At 41.0% G+C, this 14849-nt stretch overlaps 1 protein-coding gene across 5 annotated transcripts in view; it reads left to right on the forward strand.

Moving 5' to 3' along the window:
- LOC148902260 (protein phosphatase 3 catalytic subunit alpha) overlaps positions 1 to 14849 on the forward strand; it is a 75044-nt gene that overhangs the window by 43127 nt on the left and 17068 nt on the right. For 4 of the 5 annotated variants that reach the window (XM_088990637.1, XM_088990640.1, XM_088990639.1 and 1 more), the window contains exons 3-8: positions 1874 to 1998; positions 4081 to 4192; positions 4310 to 4455; positions 5766 to 5905; positions 7426 to 7503; positions 9159 to 9253. In XM_088990637.1, the coding sequence (XP_088846763.1) occupies positions 1874 to 1998; positions 4081 to 4192; positions 4310 to 4455; positions 5766 to 5905; positions 7426 to 7503; positions 9159 to 9253 (696 nt within the window). Of the gene's footprint in view, positions 1 to 1873; positions 1999 to 4080; positions 4456 to 5765; positions 5906 to 7425; positions 7504 to 9158; positions 9254 to 14849 lie in introns of all 5 variants that reach the window. The other variant, XM_088990636.1, reaches the window with a different exon arrangement.

Consider the following 14849-nt stretch of genomic DNA (forward strand, 5'->3'; position numbering starts at 1 on the left):
CCGGCAGGAGGGAATGAGGACGTTGTTTTTAAAGATCTGACACTAATCGTCTCCAAAGGCTCCGTTTGTGTGTGTGTTTGGGTGTGCACGTTTTATTAAAGAGTATGTGTTCAAACTGTGTCACCGTGTGGGTATAATGAAAGATAAATAGTAGGAGGGCGGTTTACGATACACTCCAGGAGAGTTGATTCCCTTCGCCGTCTCGTGAGACTCGTAAACCGGACTTAATTGCTCTTCAGCGCTGCCCTGCAGCTCGCTCTAATCGGTTGCCTTTTTGTCTTTTATTTGTAGACGTGCATTGTAAAGCTGCGAGAAGCGAAGAATGCGATGCAAACACGGTTGACTGCACCTCCTTGTTTGCTGCTAATTGTTAGCTTCTTCCTCCAATGCTTTTTGTTTGCGAGTTACGAGGACTTTGGATGCGGGAATCCAAATTTGAGGGCTGAAAATGTTGTCCTTGCACAATGGAAAGGCCAACCAATGTACACATGGATTACCTGGGTGAAATTCCACCAAATTGAGAGACGGATCTTGAATCCGAGGTGCACGCGAGCAAAGGCAGCTGGTGTGAATCGCAGACCTGCTTTGGACGCCCCCTCTCGATCACAAAGGTTGCAGAGAACTAATCCGCGTTGAATGATTTGCACTTCCCGTCTTTGTGGCGCTGCTCCCAATTCTCCAACCAGGAGGTGGCCGAACTGGCGTGATGTGGAATTGCCGCAATCGGATGAATCCAAAGGGATTTCATGTGGGAGTAAAACGCCTCCCGGGCACACGGCCTGGATGGGTTTATCCATCCCAGTATTTGTCTGTGAAGGTGATGACATGTTTTCCAATGCTTTTCGCCAATGGACTTTCAGTGTGTTTGGCAAGACCTGGTTGTACTTAGATTAAATCTGGCGCGGTTGATGAATGGTTGCAAGGTCTGCAGTTGCCCAAAAGAGGCTTATGGTTGAAGAACAGCAAGAAAATACATAAAAAAGCAAATAAACAAAGAAAGAAAGACATAAATAAACAAATGAATAAAAACATCCATTAATGAATTAATAAACCAAATAAATGAAATGAATGAATGAATGAATGAATGAAAAAATAAATACATTAAATAAATAAATTGAATGAAATAAAACAATCACCTTTCTCTATAAAAATGCGTGTGTTCCTCTACCAGGGTTATTAAAGGCAACAGAATGACATAAATGAAACCTTAATTGAAGAAACATTTCCGTGAGACAAATAACATAAAAAATTGCCTTGGAAAAAAAGGTAAAGGTTAAAAAACATAGAAAAAAAAGATAAGAAAACTGAAACTGCACCATGAACAAACAACTAAAAGTATAACAATGCCACTAACTGAACTAAGTTCTTTCGATAATGTCGATTTTATTTTTGGTGAATTTATTTCATCAAGTACCTTATTTAATTTTATACTTTATTCTATATTCTATTTTATTTTCTTTCTTACTTAAACACACTTGAGTGATTTATTCACTTGTCCAATGGCTTCTTTCTTTCTTTTTATTTATTTATGTATTTATTTATCATTGCATCTATTTATTTGTTTATCGTCACATTTATTTTTAATTTTTTATTTTTAAATGTAAATTTTTTACTTTTAAATTTTCCATCCGACAACCACACCACATAATATCTCAACTAAAACTGGTTTCGCCACCCCGTGAATGAATAGTTGGACTATAATATCAACCACCAATTCAAGGTTCCAAAATACGAAACAATGCCATCGTTTTTCTCCCATGGCATACTGTGGATTAGAAATATGATAATAAACCAATGGTTCTCCCAGTGTTGCATAGACTTTTTGTGGCTGTCTTCCTAATTTCTGTGTTTTTGTGGTGTGTTAAACTTTCAGTGTGCGGCGACATCCACGGGCAGTTCTTTGACCTGATGAAGCTCTTTGAAGTGGGTGGCTCCCCAGCATCTACGCGCTACCTTTTCTTGGGGGACTACGTTGACAGAGGGTATTTCAGTATTGAAGTGAGTGGTGCGAGGAGATTTTTGTGCCATGTGTTTCATATTAGGACCTTTGGTGGGGATGTAATTTACCTCTTCAGACCACCACCGTCCCATCCAAATTGCCGAAACGGTCAGTTGCGTGCAAAAACTATGCAATGCGTATCTGCAGGTCACCAAGGTGGTTGCTATGGCAATGCTTGGAGGCTAAAATCGCAAATCGGACTGGACAGTAAATAAACTGAGCTGAAAGTGGCGATAATATGAATGGGATGATTTTTTGGGACGGGGGAGGGGGGTGGATAATGGGATAATAATCGGAGTTGTTCTTCCTCTTTTGTATCGAAGGAATATTTGTCCCAGGTCTTGAGATGGTACAGCCCAAATCCAAAGTCAGCCAGATGAACCCTCAATGGGGCTATGCGAATGTTCAAAAAAGGGCCAAAGTAAATTCTTGGGGGGGGGGGGGGGAATCATAGCTAACGTCTTGCACATATTTGCATATCCTCGCAATTAACTTTTTTTGTACCTCTCTGGATGCTTAGCAGCCCTTTATCATCCATGCCGAATTTTGTTTTTCTACTTTTCGAGCCTCTACTGAGCCAATTTTATTCTTTTCTTTTTTTTTTTAACTTTCCCAAACTTTTCGCCACAGCCAAGTTTTCATGCATGATTCATTCCCCAAAATGCAATTCATCTGTGCCATAATAATTCCAACAAAAACAATCAGGACCTCACAGCAGCCGCTGCCCGAGCCCTAAAAATCAACCGCCAGCCACGTCTGCCTGCTGGAAGTGGTACAGTCACAGAAACACAACCAAATCAAGCGAATAGACTATTGGGGATAAATTAAGATCATTTAATGGAACAAAAATGGGAATTTTGGTTGGAAATGTAGGTCAGCGCTTCTGATACTGTGATATTAATAAAAAGTGGCTACATGCTTCTGGGCTTTTTTCTTCATTTTTTTTTCGCCCCCAAAAGTAAAGTAGCCTAAACAGCAAATGTCACGGTGTATTTTTATGAACTGCCCGGGTTCAAATTTTATTTAATCAGTAAAATCTGTCAGTCTAGAGCAGGGGTCGGGAACCTATGGCTCTTTTGATGATTGCATATGGCTCGCCGATAAAATTAAATACATATTCTCGCCTTTTCGCCGTTCATTTCCTCTTGGGGCTGCAGTTGGCGGAAAGCGCAATTTTGATTGGATGACATTGACCTAGGTTGGCAGAAAGCGCAATTTTGATTGGATGATACTGGCCGTCATGTTGAAAAAAATGATGAGTACACTCCAGCTTGAATGCACCGGAGGATTCGCGTCGATGAAACAGTCGAATGTCAGTGATATTTTAACACGCCCCATGTTAACGTTCGCATCAATATACTTCTGCGAGAAGTATATGTCAGATAGCAAGTGTGGAAGCTAATGAGCCGTGTGCAGGCTAGCTAGCAGTAACTTCGCCTGTGGACCCGGCAAGTTGACTTTCATTCCTATCGTTTGGCTGGATTTTTACCAATCATGAGGAACGGAAAACCATTCATGTTAACGGTGAGTACTGTCACAAAGTTATTTTAAATAATACATTCTGACATTTTGTAGAAAAGTGGCCGTGCGTGCGTGTGTGTGCGTGTGTGTGTGGCTCTCACTGAAAAAACATTTCTAAATATTTCACTTTTATGGCTCTCTTAGTCAAAAAGGTTCCCGACCCCTGGTCTAGAGCAAGGGTGTCAAACGATTTTTTTACTGTAGGCCACATTATAATTATGGGTTCCTTTCGGGTGACGTTATGAATTTGGGGAAACCATTAAAATGTTTCATCTCCTTCACATTACATACAGAATGCACAACAAATGAACGAATAACTAGTTTTCACATCTGAAGTAAAACATCCTGACTGTTATTGTCATTTGCGTGAGACAATTTGAAATTTTGATTCGGACTTTTACAAGCATCATGGCACTTGACATGCTTGATTAGCTTTTGCGGGCCGATTAAAATGATGTGGCTGGCCAGATTTCACCCTCAGGCCTCGACTTGGACACCTGTGGTCTAGAGCCTGAAGCTTTGTGTCTAAACTGCTTGTTTTTGTTGTTCTTTGCCCACAGTGTGTGCTGTACTTGTGGGCCTTAAAGATCCTCTACCCCAAAACTCTTTTTTTGCTGCGTGGGAACCACGAATGTAGACATTTAACAGAGTATTTCACATTTAAGCAGGAATGTAAGTGGCTCTTTTTCATCCGGAATGAGACAGTGATGGTTGTCCCGTTTTCCTGTCGGGTTTGTTTGACTTGGCGCGCGTTTTCCTCCCCACTCCCAACCCCCATCTCTATTCCAGGTAGAATTAAGTATTCAGAGAGGGTGTATGACGCGTGCATGGACGCTTTTGACTGCCTTCCTCTGGCCGCACTTATGAATCAGCAGTTCCTCTGTGTACATGGTGGACTTTCTCCAGAAATCACGAATCTTGACGACATCAGGAAAGTATGTCGCCGATTTCAGACTTCTCCTTTTTTTTCCAATGTCGGCTTTTTTTTCTTTCGTGAAGGTGAAACTTTTTATACTAAACATACTGTACTTTCAGCGAAGCAACTCTGCCAAGAACGCTGAGAAATAAATGGTGCTCTGGCACAGCAAATCTTTGCACTAATTAAAACGGCTTGAAGACCTGTATGCCACGCTCTCACTAATTCAATCATTCCAAATGGATTGTGGGTGTCTAATCAGGAAGCGTGCGTCATACATTCTACCGTATTCAAGTGTCCCATCACGCAATCATCTGCAATCTTTTATTTGAGAACGAGTCGCTTCTCCTTTGCTCGAAAAAAGCAGCCAATGCCTCGAATTTGGACTGAAACAATTAAAAGCAACGATATGTCGCAATGATTAGCTTATGTCATCCTGTCCAGATTGCCCGGGTGCTTGCATTTATGAGAGCTTTGACCGTTGCCTCCTATTTGCGGATAAGCCTGGACACCTCTGCGTGACATTTGGTTTTACACATTTTTCTAATCTTGGTGGCTTCAAAATCACTCTGTTGTGGAAGCCTGGTATTTTTCCATACTGGAGCTTTGATAGGGAAGTCAAATCAATCATTTTCTTGACAATAATATGTTCCATTTGTATGAGTACAGCATTTTGATTAATGTTGCATTTGTGGACTATGAACAAAGCAGAAAAATCAATTTGTTTTGGGTCAACCTTCAGGGCGTACATTTTGCCTTGTACAGCCACATGCTTTCGACCCGAAAATAATGTCAGAGATCCAAGGGGCCGTCACGACTCACCTGCTTTTTGGTTTTGGTCATGTGATGTTTCCAAGATGACACCGTGATGTCATTTTCAGTCAACAGCAGGTGGTCGTACAAAACAAAATGACCGCCCCCTAAGATGGATAAGAATAACCTGGAATTTGTTCCTTAAATTTGTATTCCATTGACATAATTGTTAGGGCAAATTGCCCTAACAAAAATATCAATCAGAATGCAGACTAGTGAGGGCACATTTTATTGTCAAAAATGGTTCGTCTTGTATTTCCCTTTAATGTCTCTGTAAAATGGAAATAGTGTCAAGACAGAGATGTGGTGATAACAACCATGCCAAATTCGAATGATCAAACATATTAATAAAACCAAGAACCCAACTGCTGAAAAATTGAGTTGATACTACAAAATCTGCAATTATGTCCCACATACTTGAGTACCTTATACATTGCCTTTTTCTAAATTCCCTCTGCATGCCTTTAAGGAAAAAAAACCCCAGATTTGCCGACATCCATTCTTTTCCGTCCGCAGCTCGACAGATTCAAAGAACCTCCAGCGTACGGCCCCATGTGCGATCTGCTGTGGTCCGACCCCCTGGAGGACTTTGGGAATGAGAAGACCCAGGAGCACTTCACACATAACACAGTCCGAGGCTGCTCCTACTTCTACAGGTTGGGATTGCTAGCTGCTCATTTTTAATGTGTCATGCCCAGTGAGGCACTTTGTTCCACTGTGGTGACCTGAACTCATCACAGTTTGTTGTTTTTCTTGTTGAATTGACGCAAAAAAATACAAATTGGATATTCACTCACCAAAACGTTAACCTGAGGCATTATATTTTTGTCTTGAGAAAGTCCATTAGCTTAATGCTACCATTAGTAGCTATCAGACGGATTACGTGTCACAGAGCCGAGTATGACGCCAAATTGAATAGTTACCCACCAAAATGTTATTAATATTTATTGATCAAAACATTCTCCAGAACCATAGCGGTTTTGTTTCAAGAAAGTCCATTAGCTTAATGCTAACATTAGTAGCTATCGGATAGATTACGTGTAGCAGCGCCGAGTGGGATGCTCGTGCGACTGTGCGAAAGATTTATGTAGCCCACATTAGCTTCGATGGAGTTAAATAAGTGAGCAAAACAAATGCGAGAAGCAGACCGAGCTGAGGCCACCACAGAATGTAATGAGCTGGCGCGTCGCCAGTGGGCGCAGCCCTCCCTAATGCGTTCAGCAGTCCCCGCCGTTCATTATGGCCTGAGTGATGCTTCCTTGGCTTGTGGTGGGCCTGCGGCGAGCCAGCACAAGCAGTTCGAAATGCCTCCGGTGGACAAGTATGCGTTTTCTTCTGGAATCAGCTAGTCTTGCGGTTAGCCTTTACACATCCCGTTTCAGTGATGTCATGCTACGTTGATGCTCAACGACGGTGTTGCTACTTTAAATGTAGGGACAAAACCGCAATTTGCTTGACGTTTTTATTTGTCAACTTTTAAATGCCCAACTGTTCAGTCTTTGAGTTATTTGGGCACCATTTTCAGAATCTTGAATGGACACGAACGGTATTTCAATATTTTTCTTTATTGATGTTGACGGTGTGTTTTTTTATGAAGTACAAAATAATGACAGACAGACACGACCTGGTTTGAGCGATGCCGCGTTTTGTCATTCACCCTTTGGCTAGGTTTCACACTCCTCTGAATATAATTTATATATTATATTTTTATTTATGTCATTATTATTATTCATACACGCATTTATTTATTTGTATTTATTTATTTATTTATTTATTTATTTATTGCTGATCCATTACAAGGTCCACTCATTATGTGAAAAAATATTCTAGATTGAGTGGGCGTTGGATGAGTTTAATTCAAGGTTTGTGCTCTCTCCCCTCCGGCTAAAGCAATGCAAACTTAAAACACACTCGAACACTGTAAGCCAAGGTTTTTTTTCCTCTTTCACTTCATCCAACTCTGACTCATGTGTCGCACTTGACATTTATGCTTCCGTTTAAAATAAAACCTACTTTTTGAAAATGTCCCCTCTGGTTGTACAAGATTGGAACCTGTTGTATCCTTTAATACTTTCATTTTTGCGCATTTTGTATTTCCTGTGATGTGCTTTTCTGCCTTCTCTTGATATGAGGATAAACTGACCCTGCTTCCTCTTTTTCTTTTTTTCTGTCACAGCTACCCTGCCGTTTGCGACTTCCTACATCACAATAATTTATTATCTATCATCCGAGCCCATGAAGCGCAGGATGCTGGGTGAGTTTGTGGGCGTCTTCCCTCATCCTGTGATGGCAGCGTTGCTCGCTGGCGTTTGAACAAAAACAAAATAGAGCCAGCGTGCTCTAGAAGGCTGACACGACACGGGGGGAGTAGGGGCCTCATGTGGAGCGTGTTGAAGTGAAGTGGTGCGGCACATGATCACAGCCAGTTGTATGATTACTGAGGTGGAGCAAGTTCACATGGTGGGAGGATTCATTTCTTTTCCCCGGAGAGACTCATTCTATACATTCATACTGATTGTGACAATTCCATATTTTGTATTTTTTTTCCCGATTGGATATCACCCGCTTTGTCTTGTCATGTCAATGTAATTCACCATGACCCTTTGGAAATTCATCCTTGGAGGCTGGTGGGCCCAAAATAATGATAGCATGGCAACGCCCAAGTACCAAACGCTTGGCCCGCCACTGTTGAAATCTGATTCAACAGCCCGTAGTTGTTTGATCCAAAATAAATTCTACCCCCTTGTAGCTTTTATGAGCCAACATCGAAGCGGTGGACTCGACTCATTATCTTTTTGGAAATGGTCTGCATGCATAGAGTGCCCTTGTTTATCATTACATATACACACACACAATATATATATACCTTGGTTATATATTGTGTGTGTGTGTGTGTGCGTGTATGTATTTGTATATGTATATGTGTGTACAGTGAGACCTCAACTTACGAACTTAATTGGTTCCCAGACAGAGTGTGTAAGGCGAAAAGTTTGTCTCTCAAAAAAAAATCCATCGGAAGCCATTAAAATGGGAATAATCCATTCCCGGGTTTCCATAAAATATACTTTTCAACTAAATAAGCCTTAAAAGTATACACAACATACCTTATTCTATGTATAATAAATTTGCTATTGTATTGTAATGAAAGAAATACACTGCATTGTATCATAAAGTCACTTAATTTACATTTGTGATGGTCATTTATGGCTTGATGGAATGGCGTTGGAGATTGAAGGTCAAAGGGAATTGCTGTTTGGAAAAAGAGGCGCATTTCATGACGACTGTAATTAAAGAAATAAACTGTGCTGTAAAATAAAGTTTTATTTACCTTTTTGATGGTCGTTGATGGCTTATGGAAGGAGAGTCACCTTCCATAAGGACTGTTCGTAACTTAACCTCTGGTGCTGTTCGGTCGTGTGCTTCCGCCGATGATCACTCCGCCAGCCGTGGTGTGTGTGCATTATGAAAATAGTGCTTATTATAAGGTTTAATTTTCATAAATTTGACGTTTGTAAGACAAAAAAATTGTAAGTTGAGGTGTTTGTAAGTTGAGGTCTCACTGTATATAAAAACTAAAAGAAGTTGCTGCAAGGGTGTAATCCAGTGCATAAATCATCGACAGTTAAATAATGCAGCCAAACCTGGTCAGCATTGACTCCTCGAACATTGCACTGAAGCCACACTTGTGTTTGCTTGTGGTGAGTTTCACATCCAAGAATCAGGGCAGGGATTTCATTCCCCGGGGTCATATGAGGTACCCCTTCGCCCACACGTCACCTTACTAGACAAACACGCCAGCGACCCCCATAAGAATAGAAGATCACACTAATAATATCCCAAAGGGGAAGCGGCAAGAAGCCAATTTGATTCAAAGTCAACCCCTCCTCACCTATTGTCTTCCTTCGCCAGATATCGCATGTACAGAAAGAGTCAGACCACTGGCTTCCCGTCCCTCATCACCATATTCTCTGCGCCCAACTACCTTGATGTCTACAACAACAAAGGTAAGACAGAATTTGACGAACATACTGTAAGAAACGCAACACCCTCGTTGCTGGGATTCATCCCCGGAGTGATTTTAAGACGGGACTTCATATGGATGTGATACGTCACAATCGCATAGCGTTTGTTTGGCCCAATGACGAGGGAGGGAACCGTAATTGTTTAACTGTTTGTGGAGATGTAGTATTGTATTCTTCATTTCCGCAAGCCTTGGATTGGGGAAAAAGTGTCATTCACACTATAAAGGAAAGTGGGAAAATGTGCAAAGCTGTTAGCTCAGCAAAAGGTGGCGACTTTGAAGAATCGCAAACTTTCAAACATATTCTGTTTTGATGAGCATTTCTTTTTTCTTTTACCAAATAAACAGTATTTCTCATAATGGAGTATTTTTAAAGGACAACCGACATCACTTTTTTTGTTTCCTAACTGACATCAGAAAAACGTTTTATAGCATCTACAATACCCAAAACACGCAGTATGATATTTTTTGTCAAATGCAAAACACCAATAAAAATGACTGATAGTGTGTAAAAAGTACTTCAATTTTAAACCGGAAGTGGCCAGTTTCAGAAGGTCCCACCCCCACGTTCGTGGTGTCACGGCAAGACGTCTTGCCTTGCTCTAGAATCAAAACAATAGCTTCAGATTCGGAGAATGTGCTTTCTTGTTACTCATCCAGTTATGAATATGATTCAAATAGTGAAGAGGAAAGCATACATGTTTGCAATCGATTAAAGAAGTTATTCCATGTCATTTTGAGGGGGGAAATGTAGCACCGAATGTGTGTCATCTGGGGGGGGGGGGGGGGGGGGGGGGTTAGCACAGAAAAGAGGCAGAAGAGGGCAACAAAGCTCCGTGGAAACAGGCTGATTAATTCCTTACAATTTTTGTCAGTGAATATCAAATAGATGCTCGGTGCCCCACACAAGGATTCACCATTGCGTTATTTGTGTTTTCCTTCTAATTTCGCCACCAACACGGATCAACACAAGTTTTCAGACCAAACAAAGTATTGCTAAATGCACTGAGGTGATGACTCGTCACCAACTCAAAAACAAGACTTCCGGAATATTCAGTGCGAGTCTTAAAACGTAAAATATCGCTATATGCGGTGGAATCTTTGTAAAATACGCTCAGTAGAAGTCATTTGAAGCCATTTTACAAATTATGGACACAACTTGTCCGGAGCCGTCGGTTGTCCTTTAAATATTGGGTAAAACACTGAATTTGCGAGTGTGTCCACACACACACACACACACACACACACACACACACACACACACACACACAAAACATCATCATATACTGCAAACGATTTCACAGACTCCAAGCTTCATCAGGTTGGTGGGTTCTGTTGATGCCACACCCCTCCTTCCAATCATTCATGTGCATCTGGTCCATCCACTCAGTCATAAATCACCTCCTCTGAGCACACACCCGATGATTGATGGGCAATCAAGTGTGCACATAAATCTTGAAGGAGGTGGGCGCCGGGAGTGGGCCCCATGAACCAATCAGACTTTGGCACATTGATGGTCAATAAGGAGCAAGCAGCTTGGGGTGGTGTGTCGTGTTGTTGCGTAATTGTGCTAACCCACAGGCTGTCAATTGGCCTTTTTAAAGGACAACCGACGTCACTTTTTTGTTTCCTAACTGACATCAGAAAAACGTTTTATAGCATCTAAAATACCCAAAACACGCAGTATGATATTTTTATTCAAATGCAAAACACCAATAAAAATGACTTAAAGTGTCCAAAATCTGCAAAAAATTGAGCTGCGAATTGGGCATTTTCAGAAAGTCCCGCCCCCAGATCGTGACGTCACGCCAAGACGTCTTGCATTGCCGGAGAATCCAAACAATGGCTCCAGAATCGGAGAATATGCTTTCTTGTTACACATCCAGTTATGAATATGATTCAAATACTTCTGAAGAGGAAAGCATATATGTTTGCAATCGATTAAAGAATTTATTCTGTGCCATTTTGAGGCAACATTGGGGGGAAATGTATCACCAAAAAAGAGGCAGAAAATGGCGACCAAGCTCTGTGTGAGGAATTAATCAGCCCGTTTCCACAGGCTGATAAATTCCTTACATGGAGCTTGGTTGCCCTCTTCTGCCGCTTTTTGGTGCAATATGACGTTTTCAGACCAAACAAGTACAGCAAAATATATTGACGTGATGGAAGGACTGCTACAATGTGTCCTTTTTTTGGTCAGGGGCGTTACTTCAGTGACGTCACATACGGACTCGTCACCAACTCAAAAACAAAACTTCCGGAATATTCAGCGCGAGTCTTAAAACGTAAAATATAGCTATATGCGGTGCAATCTTTGTAAAATACGCTCAGTAGAAGTCATTTGAAGCCATTTTACAAATTATGGACACAGCTTGTCCGGAGACGTCGGTTGTCCTTTAAGTCCAACAGCTATTTCTGCAACAATCAAATACAGTGATACCTTGGTTTACGAACCCATTGGCTTACAAACTTTTCGGTTTACGAACATTAAATTTATGAACATTTTACCTTGGCATACAAACTATTTTTTGGGGATACACACGGAGCTGCCACAGTGTGTGATGTGTTGTTCGCGAACGAGCCCGTTCTCCTAAAAGAAAATGGCAGCCGGCTTGTTTTGGCCCTAACCCCCCACCCCCCCTAGTCGTCTGTTAAAGCCTCATGATTGGTCAAGAACGCAGCAGAGGGGGAGGTGGTTTAAACATTAAAGAGACAGGCAGATGACAGAGAGAGAGTCACAAAATGGATAGAAAAACAGTGAAATTTGGACTCGTTTCAACTTTGATAGTTCGAAAACAGAGTGTAGACTGCAAGGTTAAAATTCCCATCAATCAGGCTCCACAAATAACCCGCACTAGTCATCAGTTCAATTTGAAATGAAAAGACAAGCAAGGGAACCAGCTATTAATGATGTTTCTAGTGTGTGTGTGTCTGCTTGCATCTGTTTCTGTTGCAATATCACAACTTCCAAGATGTAGAACCCAGAGCTCCTTGAGACACTTGCACAAAGCTATCCATTCCATCAAGCCATCAACGACAATCACAAAGGTAAATAAAATGACTTTATTATATAGTACAGTTTATTTCTTTAATTATAATACCATAGCACGCTTATTATCCATAAAACAAGGTATATTTTGTGTAGTTTTAAGACTTAGAAAATTATAAAGTAGAAAAGTAAGTTCTATGGGGACCGGGAAACGGATTATTCTCATTTTAATGGTTTCCTATGGGAAATACATTTTTGGGATAGACACTTTTCCCCTAACACACTCTGTCTGGGAACCAATTAAGTTCGTAAGCCAAGGTATCACTGTACAGTGACAAAAACGTAACGTGTTTCAATGAAGCACACCGTGCTCACGGCAGTCGCTGATTAGCTAACGTGCTCAGATTGCAAGAGATGTGTTTTGCTAGCTAGCTCGCTCTGAGAGGCTATTCTCAAATCAGATTATGTAGGAAACGTTTCGTTGTGAAAATTTCATTGATTGACATGGCAGCACAAGGGATGAAATCGATTGGACCCCTCCACCATGTGCCCCCTCCAAAAAAAAAAAAATACAAATTTAACAACAAAATGCAGCCAAGATGAATGCTAGCAAATGAACAATGTGGACCAGGGGTGTCTAAACTTTTTGCAAAAGGGGCCAAATTAGGTGTGTTAAAAATGCGTGTTGGCGGGCAACCTTGGATGACGTTCTTTACATAGAACAGCAATTAATTGAAAAAAAAAATCAGCGAGCGATTCTGTGTTTCACATTTGCTTTTTTTATTTTAATTTCAGCTATTTTCAGAGTGTGTTTTGGTTCATTTGAAACATGCAGATTAACCTTCCTCCTTCAGTTGATTGCTCTTCCAAATTGAGCGTCTAGATCAGACATGGGCAAACTACGGCCCGCGGGCCACATACGGCCCGTTAGGCTTTTCAATCCGGCCCGCCGAACTTGCCCAAATCATAGTACAAACAGCGTCTAAAACTCATGACAAAAAGCTAGCGAACAACAGGGCAGTTGACTGAAAAGTTGCCTGCCCCATTTTTCACAACTTGAAGCAAAATGAGACCAATCCCATTAAAAAACATTGTCACAAAGTATAACGTTTTTTTTAAATCAAGAATGCACCAACTACAAATGCGCATGGCTGTAAATTTTGCTACAGTAGTCGATTGTCATTGTGGTGCACAATGCAACGTTTGCATTGATTCCTACGAGCCACTAAGCCCCTTTCATAAGTCTCACGTACACTTTACAGTCACGGTTTAATGTAAATTTACGTTTTGTAGCGTCACATATGTTGTTAGCTTCTTTTGAATCTTTCTTCTAGTCTGAGGTTCTGTGCATCTATTTTGGAAAATGACATGCAATTGCACGACTTTGTAACGCTTGCGAAAGTCCGGAAGAAAGAAGCAGGCTTCTGATTGGCTGCCGAGCCGAGTATGCAAATTTCAACTGCAGGTAGTCTATGTTTGTGTGCTCGGCGACGGTACACGTGTATTGTTAGCGCGTGAATGCGAGAGCGTCAGTGAGGAGTTTGTTGAGCGCGCGGTCAGGACAAACCATCTATGATTTGGCGGAATTTAACACAAGTAGGTATTATTGAGCTTGAATATTTCGTTGTGTAATAATATGTTTTGAATGTTGAAAGTGATTCAATTTTTCAATAAATGTTGATTTCTTTAACTTTGCCCCTTCGATGGAAACTTAAAAACAGACGCAATCTTGATAAATCACAGTGCATATGTTATTTTAATTTATTTCCATTTCCTCCTCCAAGTATCTGTGAAATAGTATACAAACGCCATATTCCTTGAGACGAATTTATTAACTGATCAGGGATATTTTTCACATTTGAAAGACAGTTAATAAATTGGGTTGTTGTTCTTACTGTGCTATGAGGTTTGTACATACTACAAGGACAACCGGCACCATTTTTTGTTTTTGTTTCCCACTGACATCAGAAAAACGTTTCATAGCATCTAAAATACCCAAATCAGGCAGGCTGATATTTTTAGTTAAATGAAAAACACCAATAAAAATGACTTCAAAATGAATCCGGAAATGGTCAGTTTCAGAAGGTCCCACCCCTCTGTTCGTGACGTCACGCCAAGACGTCTTGCCTTGCTCGAGAATCAAAACAATGGCTTCAGATTCGGAGAAGATGTTTTCTTGTTCTTGTTCTTCTGAAGAGGAAAGCATAAATGTTTGCAATTGATTCAAGTAGTCCTCCCATATCAATTCGAGCCGTCAATGACAGCAATGTAGCACCCAGAAAAAGCAGAAGATTGCTCCCAAGCTCCGTTGGAAATGGGCTGATTTGTCAGCTGGGAATTTGTGTCAGCGAATATCAAATAGTTGTCTTGGTGCAATACACAACGATTCACCATGGCGTTATTTATGTGTTTTCCTTCTAATTTCGCCATCAACACGGATCAACACGAAGTTTTCAGACCAAACAAAGTACCCAAAATGCATTGTATGTCGCTTTCTCGGTCAGGGGCGGTCCAAACGTGACGTCACATGGGGATCGTCATCAACTCGAAAACAAGACTTCATGAATATTCAGCGCAAGCCTTAAAACGT

Source organism: Hippocampus bargibanti, linkage group LG02 (genome assembly GCF_051943395.1).
Source record: "Hippocampus bargibanti isolate YZ-2025 linkage group LG02, ASM5194339v1, whole genome shotgun sequence".
Taxonomy (NCBI): domain Eukaryota; kingdom Metazoa; phylum Chordata; class Actinopteri; order Syngnathiformes; family Syngnathidae; genus Hippocampus; species Hippocampus bargibanti.